The 18,215-nt window shown below is 50.2% G+C and overlaps 1 protein-coding gene across 2 annotated transcripts; it reads left to right on the forward strand.

The window, feature by feature from the left end:
• The first annotated feature begins 491 nt into the window (after positions 1-491).
• Positions 492-17,118, forward strand: LOC137352666 (CD276 antigen homolog). 2 transcript variants are annotated; one of them, XM_068018373.1, is made up of 5 exons: positions 492-510; positions 4,915-4,967; positions 7,747-8,079; positions 8,817-9,110; positions 16,348-17,118. In XM_068018373.1, exons 2-5 carry the CDS (start codon positions 4,916-4,918, stop codon positions 16,455-16,457), a joined length of 789 nt encoding a protein of 262 aa, XP_067874474.1. In that variant the 5' UTR covers positions 492-510; position 4,915; the 3' UTR covers positions 16,458-17,118. The 2 variants fall into 2 exon arrangements, with proteins under 2 accessions (XP_067874474.1, XP_067874473.1); XM_068018372.1 differs by lacking the exon at positions 492-510 and adding an exon at positions 1,184-1,315.
• The last annotated feature ends 1,097 nt before the right edge of the window (positions 17,119-18,215 follow it).

Below are 18,215 nucleotides of genomic sequence, written 5' to 3' on the forward strand. Positions count from 1 at the left end.
GTTGATAGTGGGGGATTCATCGATGGTAATGCCGTTGAATGTCAAGGGGAGATGGTTAGATTCTCTCTTGTTGGAGATGGTCATTGCCTGGCACTTGTGTGGCGCGAATGTTACTTGCCACTTATCAGCCTAAGTCTGGATATTGTCCGGGTCTTGCTTCATCTGGACATGGACTGGAAGCTGAGATCAGCATCGGGGACGTAGAGCGTGGCTACCCAACCCGAACCCGACGGGACCCGACGAAATGCGTCGGGTTTGGGTCAGGTCAGGTCTCTCTTGTGGGTCCACAATTCAGGCTCGTGCTGGGTTGGGTGTGGACAGAGATCAGGACAAATTGAAATCAGAGGTGAGAAGCGTTGGGGGTCGGGGGGTGGTGGGGGGGGGGGAGAAAGAAACAGTTACAAGTTCTGACATAAAGCGCCCGAGTGAAATTAACCTAACTCCTTCCACTCTGAAATCTATCAAGTCCGGGAGAAAGTGACAAGCCAGGGGAAGATACCAGTAACTGCAGTAAGTACAGAAACATCAACTGAGTTCCTGCTTTCATCTGTACTTGGCCCAAGGATTTCAAATTATCTGGAAATTGGGAGATTAAGCTTCCCAACCTGAGTTCCCCACAGAGATTTTTTTTTTTTGTGAATGACATCGGAATTTGATACAGCTCAGAAGCTTGTTCGTTACATTGCGTGATTTCCTGAAGTGGATACGTCTTTTCCCCACGGGTGCTCAGGGTCTTGGTGCCTTCGCCTGTTTGAAATCAGTGTTTGTTGGGTTTTTTTGAACTTTATGATGTTAATTGAACACGGGTACATCAACAACTGGTACCTGTACTCGAACATTGGTCTAAAGTCTGGCTACCCGACCAAACCCAAATACGTGTGTCGGGTGCGGGTCAGGTCGGGCACTGAAAAAAATTATAAAGGCCTCATGCCCGGGAGGTGGGGGGGGGGCGGTTTTAATTTTATACCCAAGCCAGGTTCTAAAGGGACATAATTATCTTGGGATGAAACTTTTGTGCAGCTTGCATAGCAGTTCACTGCAACTGTTGTCAATTCTGAATCCCTCTCTCTGAAGTGTGGGAAGGAAAGCTTGTTCATTGATAGAAGAAAGAGTTAAAAATCTGTCGACGAACTGGGAACAGTGAGAGTTTGAGAACCACACCTCCCTCTACAGCCACACAGACAGCATATCCGCTTAGTGTATTCACAGCTGAAATATGTCTTGTGAGTATTAACCTGACTTGCAGGCTTGTGTCAGATTAGTGACTGCTGTGTTCGACCTGTCTCTCTGCAGTGTTTGATACCCAGTCTTCAGGGTAAGTGAGACTCTCCAAGTATTTTAACCACACTGTCTTTTCGGTAGTTGGCTACCAAAGTTAGACTCACAGTTGTGAACTTTCCTTGTCTGGGTCAGTTCCGCAAGTTTTGTAACTTTCTCTCTCTCTCTTTCTCTGTCTCTCTCTCCCTCCCTCTGTCTCTCTCTCTCTCTCTGCCTTTCTGTCTCTTCCTGTGTGTGTGTCTCTCTCTCTCCCTCTTCCTGTCTCTCCCTCTTTCAGTCTCTCTCTCTCTGCCTTTCTGTCTCTTTCTGCGTGTCTCTCGCTATCTCTGTCTCTCTCTCTCTCTGTCTCTCTCCCTCTTTCTGTCTCTCCCTCATTCAGTCTCTGTCTCTGTCTTTCTGTTTCTGTCTCTGCCTCTCTCTGTCTCTCTGTTTCTCACTCTGTCTCTGTCTCTCTCTCTGTCTCTCTCTCTCTCTATCTCTGCCTCTGTCTCTCTCTCACTTTGTCTCTCTCTCTCTCTGTCTCTGTCTCTCTCACTTTGTCTCTCTCTCTCTGTCTCTCTCTCTGTCTCTGTCTCTCTCACTTTGTCTCTCTCTCTCTGTCTCTCTCTCTCTCTGTCTCTGTCTCTCTCACTTTGTCTCTCTCTGTGTCTCTCTCTCTCACTTTGTCTCTCTCTCTCTCTCTGTCTCTCTCTCTCTCTGTCTCTGTCTCTCTCACTTTGTCTCTCTCTCTGTCTCTCTCTCTCTCTGTCTCTCTGTCTCTGTCTCTGTCTCTGCCTCTGTCTCTCTCTCACTTTGTCTCTCTCTCTCTCTGCCTCTGTCTCTCTCTCACTTTGTCTCTCTCTGTCTCTCTCTTTCTCTCTCTCTCTGTCTCTGCCTCTGTCTCTCTCTCTCTCACTTTGTCTCTCTCTCTCTGTCTCTCTCTGTCTCTCTCTCTCTCTGTCTCTGCCTCTGTCTCTCTCTCACTTTGTCTCTCTCTCTCTGTCTCTTTCTCTCTCTGTCTCTCTCTCTCTCCCTGTCTCTGTCTCTGCCTCTTTCTCTTTCTCTTTCTGTGTATCTTGAAGGATGGAAGCCTCCTATCTTGAACTCAAAGGGAAATTTAGAAAGAATGCTCCGGAGAAAAGACAGTCATGGAAGTTAAGAGCTGTGCTCACTTTCTTCTGATCTCTGCACACCCAGTGCAGAACAGGACCACAAAGAGGAACCCTGCGCAGTTCTGGTCTCCATCTCATGAAAATATTAGTGGATGACACTAAATTTCAATTGGGAGAGGGTGTCGTTAATAAAGAGGAGGACAGCGAACAAATAAACTTACAGAACGGGAGTGTAATTAACAAATGGATTTCAATATGTATCAGTGTGAGGTGGTATATTGTGGCAGTAACTGTAAGGAGTGTCACATAGTTTAGTTAATAAATGTCGAAATGAGGTAAGGATTGGAGAGATCAGGGAGTAGAGATACACCGATCACTAACAGTTGTGATACAAGTTAATAAAGCTATAAAAAAAAAGCAAACACAGCATTGAGGTTCATATCTACAGGGATAGAATTGTTAATCGGACACATTATGTTAAACTTGTATCAAACCTTGGTTAGACTACACTTGGAACACAGATCTGGTCTCCATATTTTGGAAAGGATATAGAGGCACTGGAGAAGCTGCCAATAAAATGTCCAAAGATGTTATCAGGACTCAGCAGTTATAACTATCAGGAAAGACTGAACAGGCTGTTTCTCTAGAAATAATGGTTTGAAATGTTTTTAAACTTGTCAGATCCTTGGCTCCAGCTTCTGTGTGGATTGTGTTTTTGGGAGATTACCGAAAGCCACGATGGGATTTCCTACATTGTTTCGAGCACACTCTTTATTGGGGATGACTGGGGAACACTGCAAAGGGACAAGAGGAGGCCTTTCATGAGCTGTTTATCACAAGCAGATTTGCAGATTATTGGCTGGTGCTTAGTTTATGATTAAGAACAGCAATTGGCAAAGATCGAGAGTTTATGTTTGGCATTTACTGATGCATGTAAACAATTATAATTCTATCCTTTTTTTGTGCAAAGTTGGAGCACACATACAGGCCATTTGTTCCAGCAGACCAATACTGGAGTGTTTTTTTAATTCATTCATGGGATGTGGGCGTCACTGGCCAGACCAGCATTTATTGCCCATCCCTAATTGCCCTTGAGAAGGTGGTGGTGAGCTGCCTTCTTGAACCGCTGCAGTCCATGTGGGGTAGGTACACCCACAGTGCTGTTAGGGAGGGAGTTCCAGGATTTTGACCCAGCGACAGTGAAGGAACGGCGATATAGTTCCAAGTCAGGATGGTGTGTGACTTGGAGGGGAACTTGCAGGTGGTGGTGTTCCCATGCATCTGCTGCCCTTGTCCTTCTAGTTGGCAGCGGGTTTGGAAGGTGCTGTCGAAGGAGTCTTGGTGAGTTGCTGCAGTGCATCTTGTAGATGGTGCACACTGCTGCCACTGTGCGTCGGTGGTGGAGGGAGTGAATGTTTGTAGATGGGGTGCCAATCAAGTGGGCTGCTTTGTCCTGGATGGTGTCGAGCTTCTTGAGTGTTGTTGGAGCTGCACCCATCCAGGCAAGTGGAGAGTATTCCATCACACTCCTGACTTGTGTCTTGTAGATAGTGGACAGGCTTTGGGGAGTCAGGAGGCGAGTTACTCACTGCAGGATTCCCAGTCTCTGACCTGCTCTTGTAGTCACGGTATTTATATGGCTACTCCAGTTCAGTTTCTGGTCAATGGTAACCCCCAGGATGTTGATAGTGGGGGATTCAGTGATGGTAATGCCATTGAATGTCAAGGGGAGATGGTTAGATTCTCTCTTGTTGGAGATGGTCATTGCCTGGCACTTGTGTGGTGCAAATGTTACTTGCCATTATCAGCCCAAGCCTGGATATTGTCCAGGTCTTGCTGCATTTCTGCACAGACTGCTTCAGTATCTGAGGAGTCACGAATGGTGTTGAACATTGTGCAATCATCAGCGAACATCCCCACTTCTGACCTTATGATTGAAGGAAGGTCATTGATGAAGCAGCTGAAGATGGTTGGGCCTAGGACACTACCCTGAGGAACTCCTGCAGTGATGTCCTGGAGCTCAGATGATTGACCTCCAACAACCACAACCATCTTGCTTTGTGCTAGACATGACTCCAACCAATTCTCGTAGAGTTCAGCTGGGCCTCAATGAATCTCTCTCTCTCTCTCTCTCTCTCTGTCGCATCACCTACTCTTGTTTCTCGTCCAATGCCCATGCACATGTGCATCACTGCATATTGATCAGGAGCAGAGATAATAACTGACATTCCCTACTCCCCTCTGCCCTCCCTTGTGAGCCCAGGGTGAGGAAGAGAGGGGTGATTGGGGGTGGGGCAGGGTGGAGGAAGGGGAAGCTTTATATCAGCCAGTGGGGCGACCAGAGAACAGGCACTACGATGCCCTTCATGGTCGAATAGCTTAACAGCATCTCCAGAGGAAAATTCCAGGTTGAGAAAGGCAGCGAAAGCACTGCCGGATGTGGAATTTGGCGACTGGGAAGACTCGTCCAAGAGAGAGCTTTACATTAACTGAACCAAGCACTGTCCAAACCCAACATTAACAGACACTTTATCCTCTGTTTTAGGATGAAGACACTATTTCTCAGGCTATTAATGTCAGTACTCAGTGCTGTAACAGGTAGGTGTCTGACATTATCCTGTATTCTTTGCTGACAAGCTCAGAGTGGGGAAGTTGCCTGGAGAGACTGGAGAAGCTGGGATTGTTCTCCTTGGAGCAGAGAAGGTTAAGGGGGAGATTTAATCGAGGTGTTCAGAATCATGAGGGGGTTTTGATGGAGTAAATGAGGAGAAACTGTTCCCAGTGACAGGAGGGTCGGTAACCAGAGGGACACAGATTGAGGATAATGGGTAAAAGAACCAGAGGGGGGGAGAGGAGGAGAATTTTTTTGACGCAGTGAGTTGTTGTGATCTGGAACGCGCTGCCTGAAAGGGCGGTGGAAGCAGATTCAATAGTAACTTTCAAAAGGGGGAATTGGGAGAAACACTGGAACGGGAAAAATTTGCAGGACGATGGGGGAAAGAGCAGGGGGGGGGAGAGTGGGATTAATTGGATAGATCTTTCAAAGAGCCAGCACAGGGATAATGGGCTGAATGGACTCCTCCTGTGCTGGATCATTCTATGAAGTGTAAAATCTTGACTGGTCTAGAATGACTATTATGGGATAGCATTGTCAGGGGTGGGGTCAAGGGAAAGAAATATCAGACGGGGCGTATGACTGCAAGTTTTTCAGCCCCCTCTCACAAGATGTAACATCCTGAGGACAGTAAGAAACTAATTGCTGTGGCAGACACATCTTCAGGACAGTCAGAGACTAATTGCTGTGGCAGACACATCTTCAGGACAGTAAGAGACTAATTGCTGTGAGATACAGCATAAGGACAGTTACAGACTAATTGCTGTGGCAGACACATCTTCAGGACAGTCAGAGACTAATTGCTGTGAGACACATCGTCAGGACAGTAAGAGACTAATTGCTGTGAGACACATCTTCAGGACAGTAAGAGACTAATTGCTGTGAGATACATCTTCAGGACAGTAAGAGACTAATTGCTGTGAGATACATCTTCAGGACAGTAAGAGACTAATTGCTGTGAGACACATCTTCAGGACAGTCAGAGACTAATTGCTGTGGCAGACACAGCTTCAGGACAGTCAGAGACTAATTGCTGTGGCAGACACATCTTCAGGACAGTCAGAGACTAATTGCTGTGAGACACATCGTCAGGACAGTAAGAGACTAATTGCTGTGAGACACATCTTCAGGACAGTAAGAGACTAATTGCTGTGGCAGACACATCTTTAGGACAGTAAGAGACTAATTGCTGTGAGATACAGCACAAGGACAGTCAGAGACTAATTGTGTGGCAGACACAGCTTCAGGACAGTAAGAGACCAATTGCTGTGAGATACAGCATAAGGGCAGTTAGAGGCTAATTGCTGTGAGACACAGCTTGAGGACAGTTAGAGACTAATTGCTGTGGCAAGCCCGTCTTCAGGACAGTTAGAGTCTAATTGTTTTCTTTGTATGGTAGCCCTTTTCACGCTACACCTAACTTCTTTTCCATGGAAACTTGGAGAGGAAGTATCTCTTCTCGTCTCCCCAGTGCCTGGGCCCACACTGATTAGTGAGGCTTGACCGGCTATTCGGCTATTGGTGCATCACCACTGAGTAAATCCTGTTCTCACCCAATGTCTGTGCACTTGTATATTGCCAGATATTGATTTGGAGCAGGGACCATGGCTGATTTCCATCCCCACAACCTCTGAACTTTGCGGCACCTTGATAGCGGGGGGATTCAGCGATGGTAATGCCGTTGAATGTCAAGGGGAGATGGGTCGTCTCTCTCTCTTTCTCTCTTGTTAGACACAATCTCACAGGCCCACATTTAAGCAGCTAGCATTTGGCACTCAAGCTTATGCAGCTGTTTTCGATTGATGATTCCTTGGCCGTGTTGTGAGATTATGATGGGATGTAGAAATTCTTTACATCGTCCCACAGGCTTAGAAATGATAACAATTAAGCTTTCATGCATAATTGAATTCTGGGAGGAAAATGAGCCTCATTTCATCGAATCTGGTGATAATTGTGTGGCGGTGACATCACTGGACTAGAAAACCAGACTTCTGGGATTGATGCCCTGCAAGATGAATTCCAAATCCTGGGAAACTTAACTAAATAAATCTGGGATGATGTGTGAAACTGTTGAATTGCAGTAAAAACCCATCTGGTTCGCTAATGTCCTTTAGGGAAGGAAATCTGCCGTCCTTACCTGGTCTGGCCGACATGTGACTCCAGACCCACAGCGATGTGGTTAACTCTGAACTGCGCTCTGAAATGGCCGAGCAAGACACTCACTTAATGTTCAAGAAGGAGGCTTGTCACCGCCTTCTTGAGGGCAATTTGGAGATGGGTAATAAATGCTGGCCTCGCCAGCGATACCCAGAAAACAGTCTCTGGGTTTCCCATGGATCCAGCCCCTCAGTTCAGCTTGGTGGGGGGACCTTACACTGTGGTCTTTCCCCATTGAGCCTTTGCTGCGGCTGCCCCAAGCTTTAGTGCGTCCCTCAGCGCGTAGTCCTGGACCTTGCAATGTGCCAGCCTGCAACATTCGGTGGTGGACAACTCTTTGCGCTGGAAGACCAGCAAGTTTCGGGCAGACCAAAGGGCGTCTTTCACCGAATTGATGGTCCTCCAGCAGCAGTTGATGTTTGTCTCGGTGTGCGTCCCTGGGAGCAGCCCGTGGAGCACAGACCCCTGTGTTACAGAGCTGCTCGGGATGAGCCTCGACAAAAACCACTGCATCTCTTTCCACACCTGCTTTGCGAAGACACATTCCAGGAAGATATCTGTACCGTCATTTTATTTTGAGTTTAATTGATTCCTCTTGCCTTGCAGTCTCTGAATTAAAGGTCACTGGGACCCACAGGGGTGAAATCATCCTGCCATGCAGCAGTAAAGACAGATCTATCACAAGGGCTTACTGGCAGAAACAGACAAGCTCGGAACCACATGTGTTGAAAGCATTTTGCAAAACTCCACATAATGACTGCGAAAGGATCAGTCCTGCTTACATCAATCGATCAACCTTCACTGGCAATTTACAGCAGGGAAATTACTCTCTCAAACTCCGTGACCTCACACTCGCAGATGAAGGACATTACTACTGCGTGCTGCAAGGGGAGACGCAATGGATCGACACTGGCTGTAACATTGAGGTGAAAGTCGTAGGTAAGAGAGATTTAAGCCGTGGCTCTTTTTCCTCTAACTGGGGCTGAAAGGGTTAAGTTGCCAGGACAGGTTGCACAGACTGGGCTTTGTATTCCCCTTGAGTGAAGAAGATTAAGGGGGTGATCGAATTGAGGGGGTCGATAGGGAGAAACCATTTCCTCTGTCGGGGGGAGAGTCCAGAACAAGGGGGTAGAACCTAAAAATTGGAACCAGCCCATTCAGGGGGTGATGCCAGGAAGCATTTCTTCACACAAAGGGCAGTGGGAATCTGCAACTCCCTCCCCCCCCCCCCCCGAGAAAGCTTTCGAGGCCGGAGGGTGAATTGGAAATTTCCAAACTGAGACTGACGGATTTTTGTTGGGTGAGGGGATGAAGTTTACAGAACCAAGGTGGGGAGATGCCTCCTCTTGTCCCATGGGTCAAGACAGAACAGGGTCGAAGGGCTGAATGGCCCTCCTCCTATTCCTATATACCTTTGTTTCCCCCCCCCACCCCCAGTGAAAGGAGCGAGTGTGCGGCTGCCAAGCGAGGGGGAAGCGCTGGGTGCGACGCCTCGCGCGGTCGAATAGCCCACCGCCAGCCGGCACTGAGGTGACTTAAAGCCAGGTGCGGGGAAGCTGCCAGAGCTGGGGGAGGACGCCAAACCAGAAGCGGAAGGGGGAGAGGAGGTGATGGGGGATGCTTTTTACCGGCAGGTCTGACACATGTTAACAGCTCGACTTTCTTTGAATCGGAAGCTCTGTACAGTGAACCGAAAATCATCATATCGAGGGAGGATCTTCGGCTGCACGAAGAGGTCAATCTCACCTGCTCCAGCAGCAGTGGCGACCCAAAGGCAAAAGTACGATGGATCAATCAAACTGACAAAAGTGACTTTGCAGAAGAGCAAGTGATGACAACACTTGGAAGTGGGGAGCACGGAATATACAATATAACCAGCGTCCTGAGGACCAAAGTCAGTCAGGACTTTATCATTTGTCAAATCTTCAACGACATTACAGAAGCAAACAAGACATCGAAACCATTCAACTGTAAGCATTGGTTGGTTGTCAAATTTGCCTGCAGTTTAATTGAACACATTAATCGCAGCAATGTACTGCAGCCCATCAGGGGCATCTCTCTGTGGCTCAGTGGGTATGACTGTCTCAGAGTCAAAGGATCATGGCTTTAAGGCCTATTCCAGAGATTTGAGCCTAAAATCTAGGCCAACTTTTCACAGTGCCGGTACTGAGGGAGTGCCGCACTGTCGGAGGGTCAGTACTGAGGGAGTGCTGCATTGTCGGAGGGTCAGTACTGAGGGAGTGCCGCACTGTCAGAGGGTCAGTACTGAGGGAGTGCCGCACTGTCGGAGGGTCAGTACTGAGGGAGTGCTGCATTGTCGGAGGGTCAGTACTGAGGGAGCGCCGCACTGTTGGAGGGTCAGCACTGAGGGAGTGCCGCAGTGTCAGAGGGTCAGTACTGAGGTCATGTCACACTGTCGGAGGGTCAGTACTGAGGGAGTGCCGCACTGTCAGAGGGTCAGTACTGAGGTCATGTCGCACTGTCGGAGGGTCAGTACTGAGGGAGTGCCGCACTGTCGGAGGGTCAGTACTGAGGGAGTGCCGCACTGTCGAAGGGTCAGTACTGAGGGAGTGCCGTACTGTCGGAGGGTCAGTACTGAGGGAGTGCCGCACTGTCAGAGGGTCAGTACTGAGGTCATGTCGCACTGTCGGAGGGTCAGTACTGAGGGAGTGCCGCACTGTCGGAGGGTCAGCACTGAGGGAGTGCCGCAGTGTCAGAAGATCAGTACTGAGGGAGTGCTGCATTGTCGGAGGGTCAGTACTGAGGGAGCGCCGCACTGTTGGAGGGTCAGCACTGAGGGAGTGCCGCAGTGTCAGAGGGTCAGTACTGAGGTCATGTCACACTGTCGGAGGGTCAGTACTGAGGGAGTGCCGCACTGTCAGAGGGTCAGTACTGAGGTCATGTCGCACTGTCGGAGGGTCAGTACTGAGGGAGTGCCGCACTGTCGGAGGGTCAGTACTGAGGGAGTGCCGCACTGTCGAAGGGTCAGTACTGAGGGAGTGCCGTACTGTCGGAGGGTCAGTACTGAGGGAGTGCCGCACTGTCAGAGGGTCAGTACTGAGGTCATGTCGCACTGTCGGAGGGTCAGTACTGAGGGAGTGCCGCACTGTCGGAGGGTCAGCACTGAGGGAGTGCCGCAGTGTCAGAAGATCAGTACTGAGGGAGTGCCGCACTGTCGGAGGGTCAGTACTGAGGGAGTGCTGCACTGTCAGGGGGTCAGTACTGAGGGAGTGCCGTACTGTCGGAGGGTCAGTACTGAGGTCGTGCCGCACTGTCGGAGGGTCAGTACTGAGGGAGTGCCGCACTGTCGTAGGGTCAGGACTGAGGGAGTGCTGCACTGTCGGAGGGTCAGTACTGAGGGAGTGCTGCACTGTCGGAGGGTCAGGACTGAGGGAGTGCTGCACTGTCGGAGGGTCAGTACTGAGGTCGTGCCGCACTGTCGGAGGGTCAGTACTGAGGAAGTGCCGCACTGTCGGAGGGTCAGTACTGAGGGAGTGCTGCATTGTCGGAGGGTCAGTACTGAGGGAGTGCTGCACTGTCGGAGGGTCAGTACTGAGGGAGTGCTGCACTGTCGGAGGGTCAGTACTGAGGTCGTGCCGCACTGTCGGAGGGTCAGTACTGAGGAAGTGCCGCACTGTCGGAGGGTCAGTACTGAGGGAGTGCTGCATTGTCGGAGGGTCAGTACTGAGGTAGTGTCGCACTGTAGGAGGGTCAGTACTGAGCGAGTGCCGCACTGTTGTAGGGTCAGTTTTTCAAAAATCATTTCTGGGATGTGGGCGTCGCTGGCCAGGCCAGCATTTATTGCCCATCCCTAATTGCCCTTGAGAAGGTGGTGGTGAGCTGCCTTCTTGAACCGCTGCAGTCCATGTGGGGTAGGTACACCCACAGTGCTGTTAGGAAGGGAGTTCCAGGATTTTGACCCAGCGACAGTGAAGGAACGGCGATACAGTTCCAAGTCAGGATGGTGTGTGACTTGGAGGGGAACTTGCAGGTGGTGGTGTTCCCATGCATCTGCTGCCCTTGTCCTTCTAGTTGGTAGAGGTCGCGGGTTTGGAAGGTGCTGTCTAAGGAGTCTTGGTGCATTGCTGCAGTGCATCTTGTAGATGGTACACACTGCTGTCACTGTACGTCGGTGGTGGAGGGAGTGAATGTTTGTAGATGGGGTGCCAATCAAGTGGGCTGCTTTGTCCTGGATGGTGTTGAGCTTCTTGAGTGTTGTTGGAGCTGCACCCATCCAGGCAAGTGGAGAGTATTCCATCACACTCCTGACTTGTGCCTTGTAGATGGTGGACAGGCTTTGGGGTGTCGGGAGCTGGATCAAAATCCTGGAACTCCCTTCCTAACAGCACTGTGTGTGTACCTACCCCACATGGACTGCAGCGGTTCAAGAAGGCAGCTCACCACCACCTTCTCAAGGGCAATTAGGGATGGGCAATAAATGCTGGTCTGGCCAGTGACGCCCACATCCCAGAAATGAATTTTGAAAAGTTCCTCTAGTTTTAAAACATAGAATCAGAGAATGATCCAGCACAGGAGTAGGACATTCGGCCCATCATCCCTGTGCTGGCTCTTCGATAGATCTATCCAATTAGTCCCCACTCTCCCCCCTGCTCTTTCCCCCATCTCCCTGCAAATCTTCCCCCTTCCAGTATGTCAGAGGGTCAGTACTGAGGGAGTGCTGCACTGTCGGAGGGTCAGTCCTGAGGGAGTGCTGCACTGTCGGAGGTGCCGTCTTTCAGATGAGACATTAAACCGAGGCCCCCGTCTGCCCTCTCTGGTGGGTGTAAAAGATCCCACGGCCACTATTTGGAGGAAGAGCGGAGGGGGGGAGTTCTCCCCGGTGTCCTGGGGACAATATTTATCCCTCAACCAACATCACTAAAAAAAACAGAAGATCTGGGTCATTATCACATTGCTGTTTGTGGGATCTTGCGGTGCACAAATTGGCTGCCGCATTTCCTGCATTACAACAGTGATGACACTTCAAAAAAAAGGACCTTATTGTCTGTGAGGCTCTTTGGGACGTCCTGAGGAGGCGAAAGGCGCTGGAGAAATGAGAGTTATGGAAGTGTCAGGCGCTTGCCTTTGCTCAGGGATTGTGTTGTGTGACTCCAGTCCTCTGCTGCCCCCTGTTGGGATCCCCACGTGTTGCACACACAGTAACACAGTGAGTGAGGCTCAGGCCTCGAACAGTCACAGAATCCGCAACGACCGAACCCTCCCTATCTCTGTAACCTCCTCCAGCCCCGACAACCCTCCCTATCTCTGTAACCTCCTCCAGCCCCGACAACCCTCCCTATCTCTGTAACCTCCTCCAGCCCCTACAACCCTCCCTATCTCTGTAACCTCCTCCAGCCCCTACAACCCTCCCTATCTCTGTAACCTCCTCCAGCCCCTACAACCCTCCCTATCTCTGTAACCTCCTCCAGCCCCTACAACCCTCCCTATCTCTGTAACCTCCTCCAGCTCCTACAACCCTCCCTATCGCTGTAACCTCCTCCAGCCCCTACACCCCTCCCTATCTCTGTAACCTCCTCCAGCCCCTACGACCCTCCCTATCTCTGTAACCTCCTCCAGTCCCTACAACCCTCCCTATCTCTGTAACCTCCTCCAGCCCCTACACCCCTCCCTATCTCTGTAACCTCCTCCAGCCCCTACACCCCTCCCTATCTCTGTAACCTCCTCCAGCACCTACAACCCTCCCTATCTCTGTAACCTCCTCCAGCTCCTACAACCCTCCTTCTCGCTGTAACCTCCTCCAGCCCCTACAACCCTCCGAGATCTCTGCGCTCCCTCCAATTCCGCTCTCTTGCCCATCACTCCACCATTGGCGGCCGTGCCTTCAGCTGCCTGGGGGCCCTAAGCTCTGGAATTCCCTCCCTAAATCTCTCCGCCTCTCTCTCTCCTCCTTTCAGACACTCCTTAAAAACCGACCTCTTTGACCGAGCTGTTAGTCGCCAGTCCCTAATATCTCCTGATGTGGTTTGTCGGACTTACGTCCCTGTTTCATTACATTAAAGGCACTAGATCAATGCAGGCTGTTGTTGATCGGATCGATATTGGTGCTTCTGAACTCAGAGGAGAGGGAGAAATCCCCAAAACCAGATAAGGTGTTAATTGACTGTGAAGCACAGACACTGCAAGCACTAACATAAAAAAACACATAAAAAAAAGTGGGTAAGCACATTGGAAAGAAACTAAACAAACTCACCGCTTCCCCTCCCTCCCAGAACCGTGACAGGGTTCCCCTTGTCCTCACTTTCCACCCCATCAGCCTCCATATCCAAAGGATCATCCTTCGCCATTTCCACCACCTCCAGCGTGATGCCACTTCCAAACGCATCTTCCCCTCCCTTCCCCTGTCAGCATTCCGAAGGGATCGTTCCCTCCGCGACACCCTGGTCCACTCCTCCATTACCCCCACCACCTCGTCCCCGTCCCATGGCACCTTACCCTGCAATTGCAGGAGGTGTAATACCTGCCCATTTACCTCCTCTCTCCTCACTATCCCAGGCCCCAAACACTCCTTTCAGGTGAAGCAGCGATTTACTTGTACTTCTTTCAATGTAGTATACTGTATTCGCTGCTCACAATGTGGTCTCCTCTACACTGGGGAGACCAAGCGCAGACTGGGTGACCGCTTTGCGGAACACCTCCGCTCAGTCCTAAAGCATGACCCTGAGCTTCCGGTCGTTGGCCATTTCAACACTCCCCCCCTGCTCTCATGCTCACACCTCTGTCCTGGGATTGCTGCAGTGTTCCAGTGAACATCAACGCAAGCTCGAGGAACAGCATCTCATTTACCGATTCGGCACACTACAGCCTGCCGGACTGAACATTGAGTTCAATCATTTCAGAGCATGCTGGGACCCCCATTATATGCTTTGTTATTTTTTTATTTTTCCTTTCTTATTTGATTATTTTATTTTAGGTTTTTCAGTTTGTTTAGTTTGTTTGCACTGTGCTTACCCACTGTTTTGGTTTTATTAATGTGGTTTTTTATGGGTGTGCTTGGAGTACTCGGTACTTTACAGTCAATTCACACCCTCTCTGCACTAACACTTTGTCTTTCACCACACTATTAACATATTGTTTTCCTTTGTTCCATGACCTTCTGGTCGGTTATTCTCTGTGACCTTGTCCTAGCTACACCTTCTCCTTTGTTATCTCTTGCCCCACCCCCACTCTACTTGCTTAAAACCTTTGACATTTCTAATATTTGCCAGTTCTGAAGAAGGGTCACTGACCCGAAACGTTAACTCTGCTTCTCTCTCCGCAGATGCTGCCAGACCTGCTGAGTGTTTCCAGCATCTGCAGCATTTTGCTTTTATTTTTTCGGTGATGATTGACCCTCCACTCTCTCCCCTCACTCCCCCGGACAGGCTGCACAGGATGACATGTGCTGCCCTCCGTGTCGAACAGCTCTGTCATCTGTCCACGGGGCGAAATGCTTCAGGGGACAGAAGCGGACTGGAATCCAGCTGAGGCAGCGGAGAGGAGGCCAGGGAAATTTTGGAAAGAATCATCAGGTCTTATATCACAGGAGGAGTCCATTCGGTCCATCGTGCCTGTGTTAGCTCTTTGAAAGATCGATCCAATTAGTCCCCACTCTCCCCGCACCCCCTGCTCTTTCCCCCATCGCCCTGCAAATTTTTCCCCTTCCAGTATTTCTCCGATTCCCCCTTTTGAAAGTTACTATTGAATCTGCTTCCACCGCCCTTTCAGGCAGCGCGTTCCAGATCACAACAACTCACTGCGTCAAAAAAATTCTCCTCATCTCCCCCTCTGGTTCTTTTACCGATTATCCTCAATCTGTGTCCCTCTGGTTACCGACCCTCCTGTCACTGGGAACAGTTTCTCCTCATTTACTCCATCAAAACCCCCTCATGATTTTGAACACCTCGATTAAATCTCCCCCTTAACCTTCTCTGCTCTGAGGAGAACAATCCCAGCTTCTCCCAGTCTCTCCAGGTAACTTACCTGTAATCCCTATGGAAACAGGGATATTATGCGTGTCTTGTGTGTTTATATTTATGAAGGAGGGAAAGGTGGGGCTGATTTAACAGTGAAAGGATTAGGGACAGAGAGAGAGAGAAAACCAAGCCAAAATCGAAAGGGTTTAGCCTGTTGTTCCTTTAAAAAATGTCCCATTTTGACAAAAGTGGGAGGACTTCAACCGGCGTTAATATTCTGTGTCCCGGGGCATGGGTCCCCCTCTGTCCAGTGCCCCCTTGTATCTGATTTTTGATTGGTCAAAGATTGTCCACTGTTGTCTCGTCCTTGCAGGGCCTGTGCTGGGATGGAAGAAAGAAGAAACCTGCATTTAAGAGGCGCCTTCCACCCTTAAGGCTAACCATTGGCTGTGAAGCGCCAATTAAATACTCTCTGAATTCTCGTTACTGTTGTAATGCAGGAAACGCAACAGTCAATTTGCGCACAGCAAGATCCCACAAACAGCGATGTTGATAATGACCCAGATCATCTGGTTTTTTTTTAGCGATGTTGTTTGAGGGATAAATATTGTCCCCAGGACACCGGGGAGAACTCCCCACCCCCCCCGCCCCCCACCACTGCTCTTCTTCCAAATAGTGGCCGTGGGATCTTTTACACCCACCTGAGAGGGCAGACAGGGGCCTCGGTTTAATGTCTCATCTGAAAGACGGTACCTCCGACAGTGCAGCACTCCCTCAGTACTGACCCTCTTACAGTGCGGCACTCCCTCAGTACTGACCCTCTTACAGTGCAGCACTCCCTCAGTACTGACCCTCCAACAGCGCGGCACTCCCTCAGTACTGACCCTCCGACAGTGCAGCACTCCCTCAGTACTGACCCTCCGACAGTGCAGCACTCCCTCAGTACTGACCCTCCAACAGTGCAGCACTCCCTCAGTACTGACCCTCCAACAGTGCAGCACTCCCTCAGTACTGACCCTCCGACAGTGCAGCACTCCCTCAGTACTGACCCTCCGACAGTGCAGCACTCCCTTAGTACTGGCACTCAGAGTGCCAGCCTGAATTTTGTGCTCAAGTCTCTCGAGTGGGGACTCGGGCCCCGAAACCTCCTCTCTCAGAGGCGACAGTGCTCGACCCGCTGAGCCACGGCTGACACAAGGGAGGGGGAAGGGTGGTGAAAAGGTTGAGATGGATGAACGAGAAAAAGGTTTACTTGCTGACTGTTTTCTTTCTCCCTCTCTCGTTTCTCTTTCAGTGTTCCAGCGTGCAACGCCAGGACTCAGAACTTCGAGTGCGGACAACGAGAAAACTGCGCCCATTGTTTGTTACATTCTAATCGTCGGTCTCTCACTGTTTTACAAGTAAACACTTTTGATTTTCTCATGTAATCTGAATGGCTCTCTGCTTTTGACAGTGAGAGGGCACAGACTTGTGCATGTTGCATCTCTTCTCAAGTTCAGCTGCCCATCCATTGGGGCTGGTGCTAAGGTAATCGGAATATTATCCTCCGCGGTGATGAGAAGGTATGAGGGGTATGGGTTACGACTGCTGGCTCCTAACCCTTTGACCACCCCCCCACCCCCGCAACTCAAAAACCCCCTCCCGCAAAATAAAAACGTTAACAGGAGCGGAATTCAACCTCAACCCAATTGTGTTAAAGTCTTGGGTCGGGTCCCATTGCGGGCGCCAGGCCAGGTCGAGGGATGGAGAGCCAGCCAGTGAATGCTGGTGACTTCCGACCTTGCAGCCCAGCAACAGCCAGTCGCCAGCGTCTCTCGTCGCCCGCCGTCCCGCCACCCCAGGTTGGCACGCAGCCACGTTTGACCTCAGGATGTCTGCCGACTGAAAACGCTGCCTGCACCACGAGCAATGCCACGGGGCTGCTGATGCTCGTCAAGCACAAGGAAGGGAATGGAGGAGATTGTTGTCAAAATGGAGGCTGGAAGGGATTTTACTGGGATTTTTCTACCTGAATATGTATCATTTATTGTGTCTGATTAATTATATTAAAGGAATGACTTGGAAATTCTGGTTGGCTATTTCAAATATCCTGCCTCAACCCATCCCCTTCTGAAAATCTCATCCATTCCTTTGTTACCTCCAGACTAAACCCTTTCAACGCTCTCCAGTCCGGATTTACAACTCCCCCCGCCACCTCACACCCTCCATCAACTTCAGCCCATCCCAAACCCTGCCACCCGCACCGTGTCCTAACTCACACCCAGTCCCGTTCACCCTTCACCCCCTGTTACTCGCTGACCGACACTGGCTCCCAGTCAGGTAACACCTCCCATTTTAAAATTCAAATCCTCGTTTTCAAATCCCTCCATGACCTCCTCGCCCCCCTTCCCTATCTCTGTAACCTCCTCCAGCCCCGACAACCCTCCCTATCTCTGTAACCTCCTCCAGCCCCTACAACCCTCCCTATCTCTAAAACCTCCTCCGGCCCCTACAACCCTCCCTATCTCTGTAACCTCCTCCAGCCCCTACAACCCTCCGAGATCTCTGCCCTCCCTCCAATTCCGGCCTCTTGACCATCCCCCGATTCCCATCGCTCCACCATTGGCGGCCGTGCCTTCAGCTGCCTGGGGGCCCTAAGCTCTGGAATTCCCTCCCTAAACCTCTCCGCCTCTTTCTCTCCTCCTTTAAGACGCTCCTTAAAAACCGACCTCTTTGACCGATATTTTGGTTGCCGGTCCCTAATATCTCCTAATGTGGCTCAGGGTCTAACTTGGTTTGATAACACTTCTGTGAAGCACCTTAGGACAGTCTGCTACATTAAAGGTGCTATATAAATGCAGGTTATTGTGTCTAACACATTCTGGGGAGCAATTATTCAGAGCAAACGCAACAATTACTCTTGGATCCCGAACATACGCAAGCCTGAAATGCAGACAATCCCAGGCAACCCAAATGCTGTTCCCTCTTCTAATCCTCACATTCGGAATTTCTTGATCCAAGAAAACTGAACCCATTCTCTGGGCTGTTGCCTCAATCCTAAATCAGAACAGGAGCACCTGTTCACAACGTGAGATGTTGGAGAATTCAGCATTACAGCTCCAGCACGGAGTTGGATACAGAGTAAAACTCCCTCTACACTGTCCCCATCAAACACTCCCAGGA

This window comes from Heterodontus francisci, chromosome 39 (genome assembly GCF_036365525.1).
Source record: "Heterodontus francisci isolate sHetFra1 chromosome 39, sHetFra1.hap1, whole genome shotgun sequence".
Lineage (NCBI taxonomy): Eukaryota > Metazoa > Chordata > Chondrichthyes > Heterodontiformes > Heterodontidae > Heterodontus > Heterodontus francisci.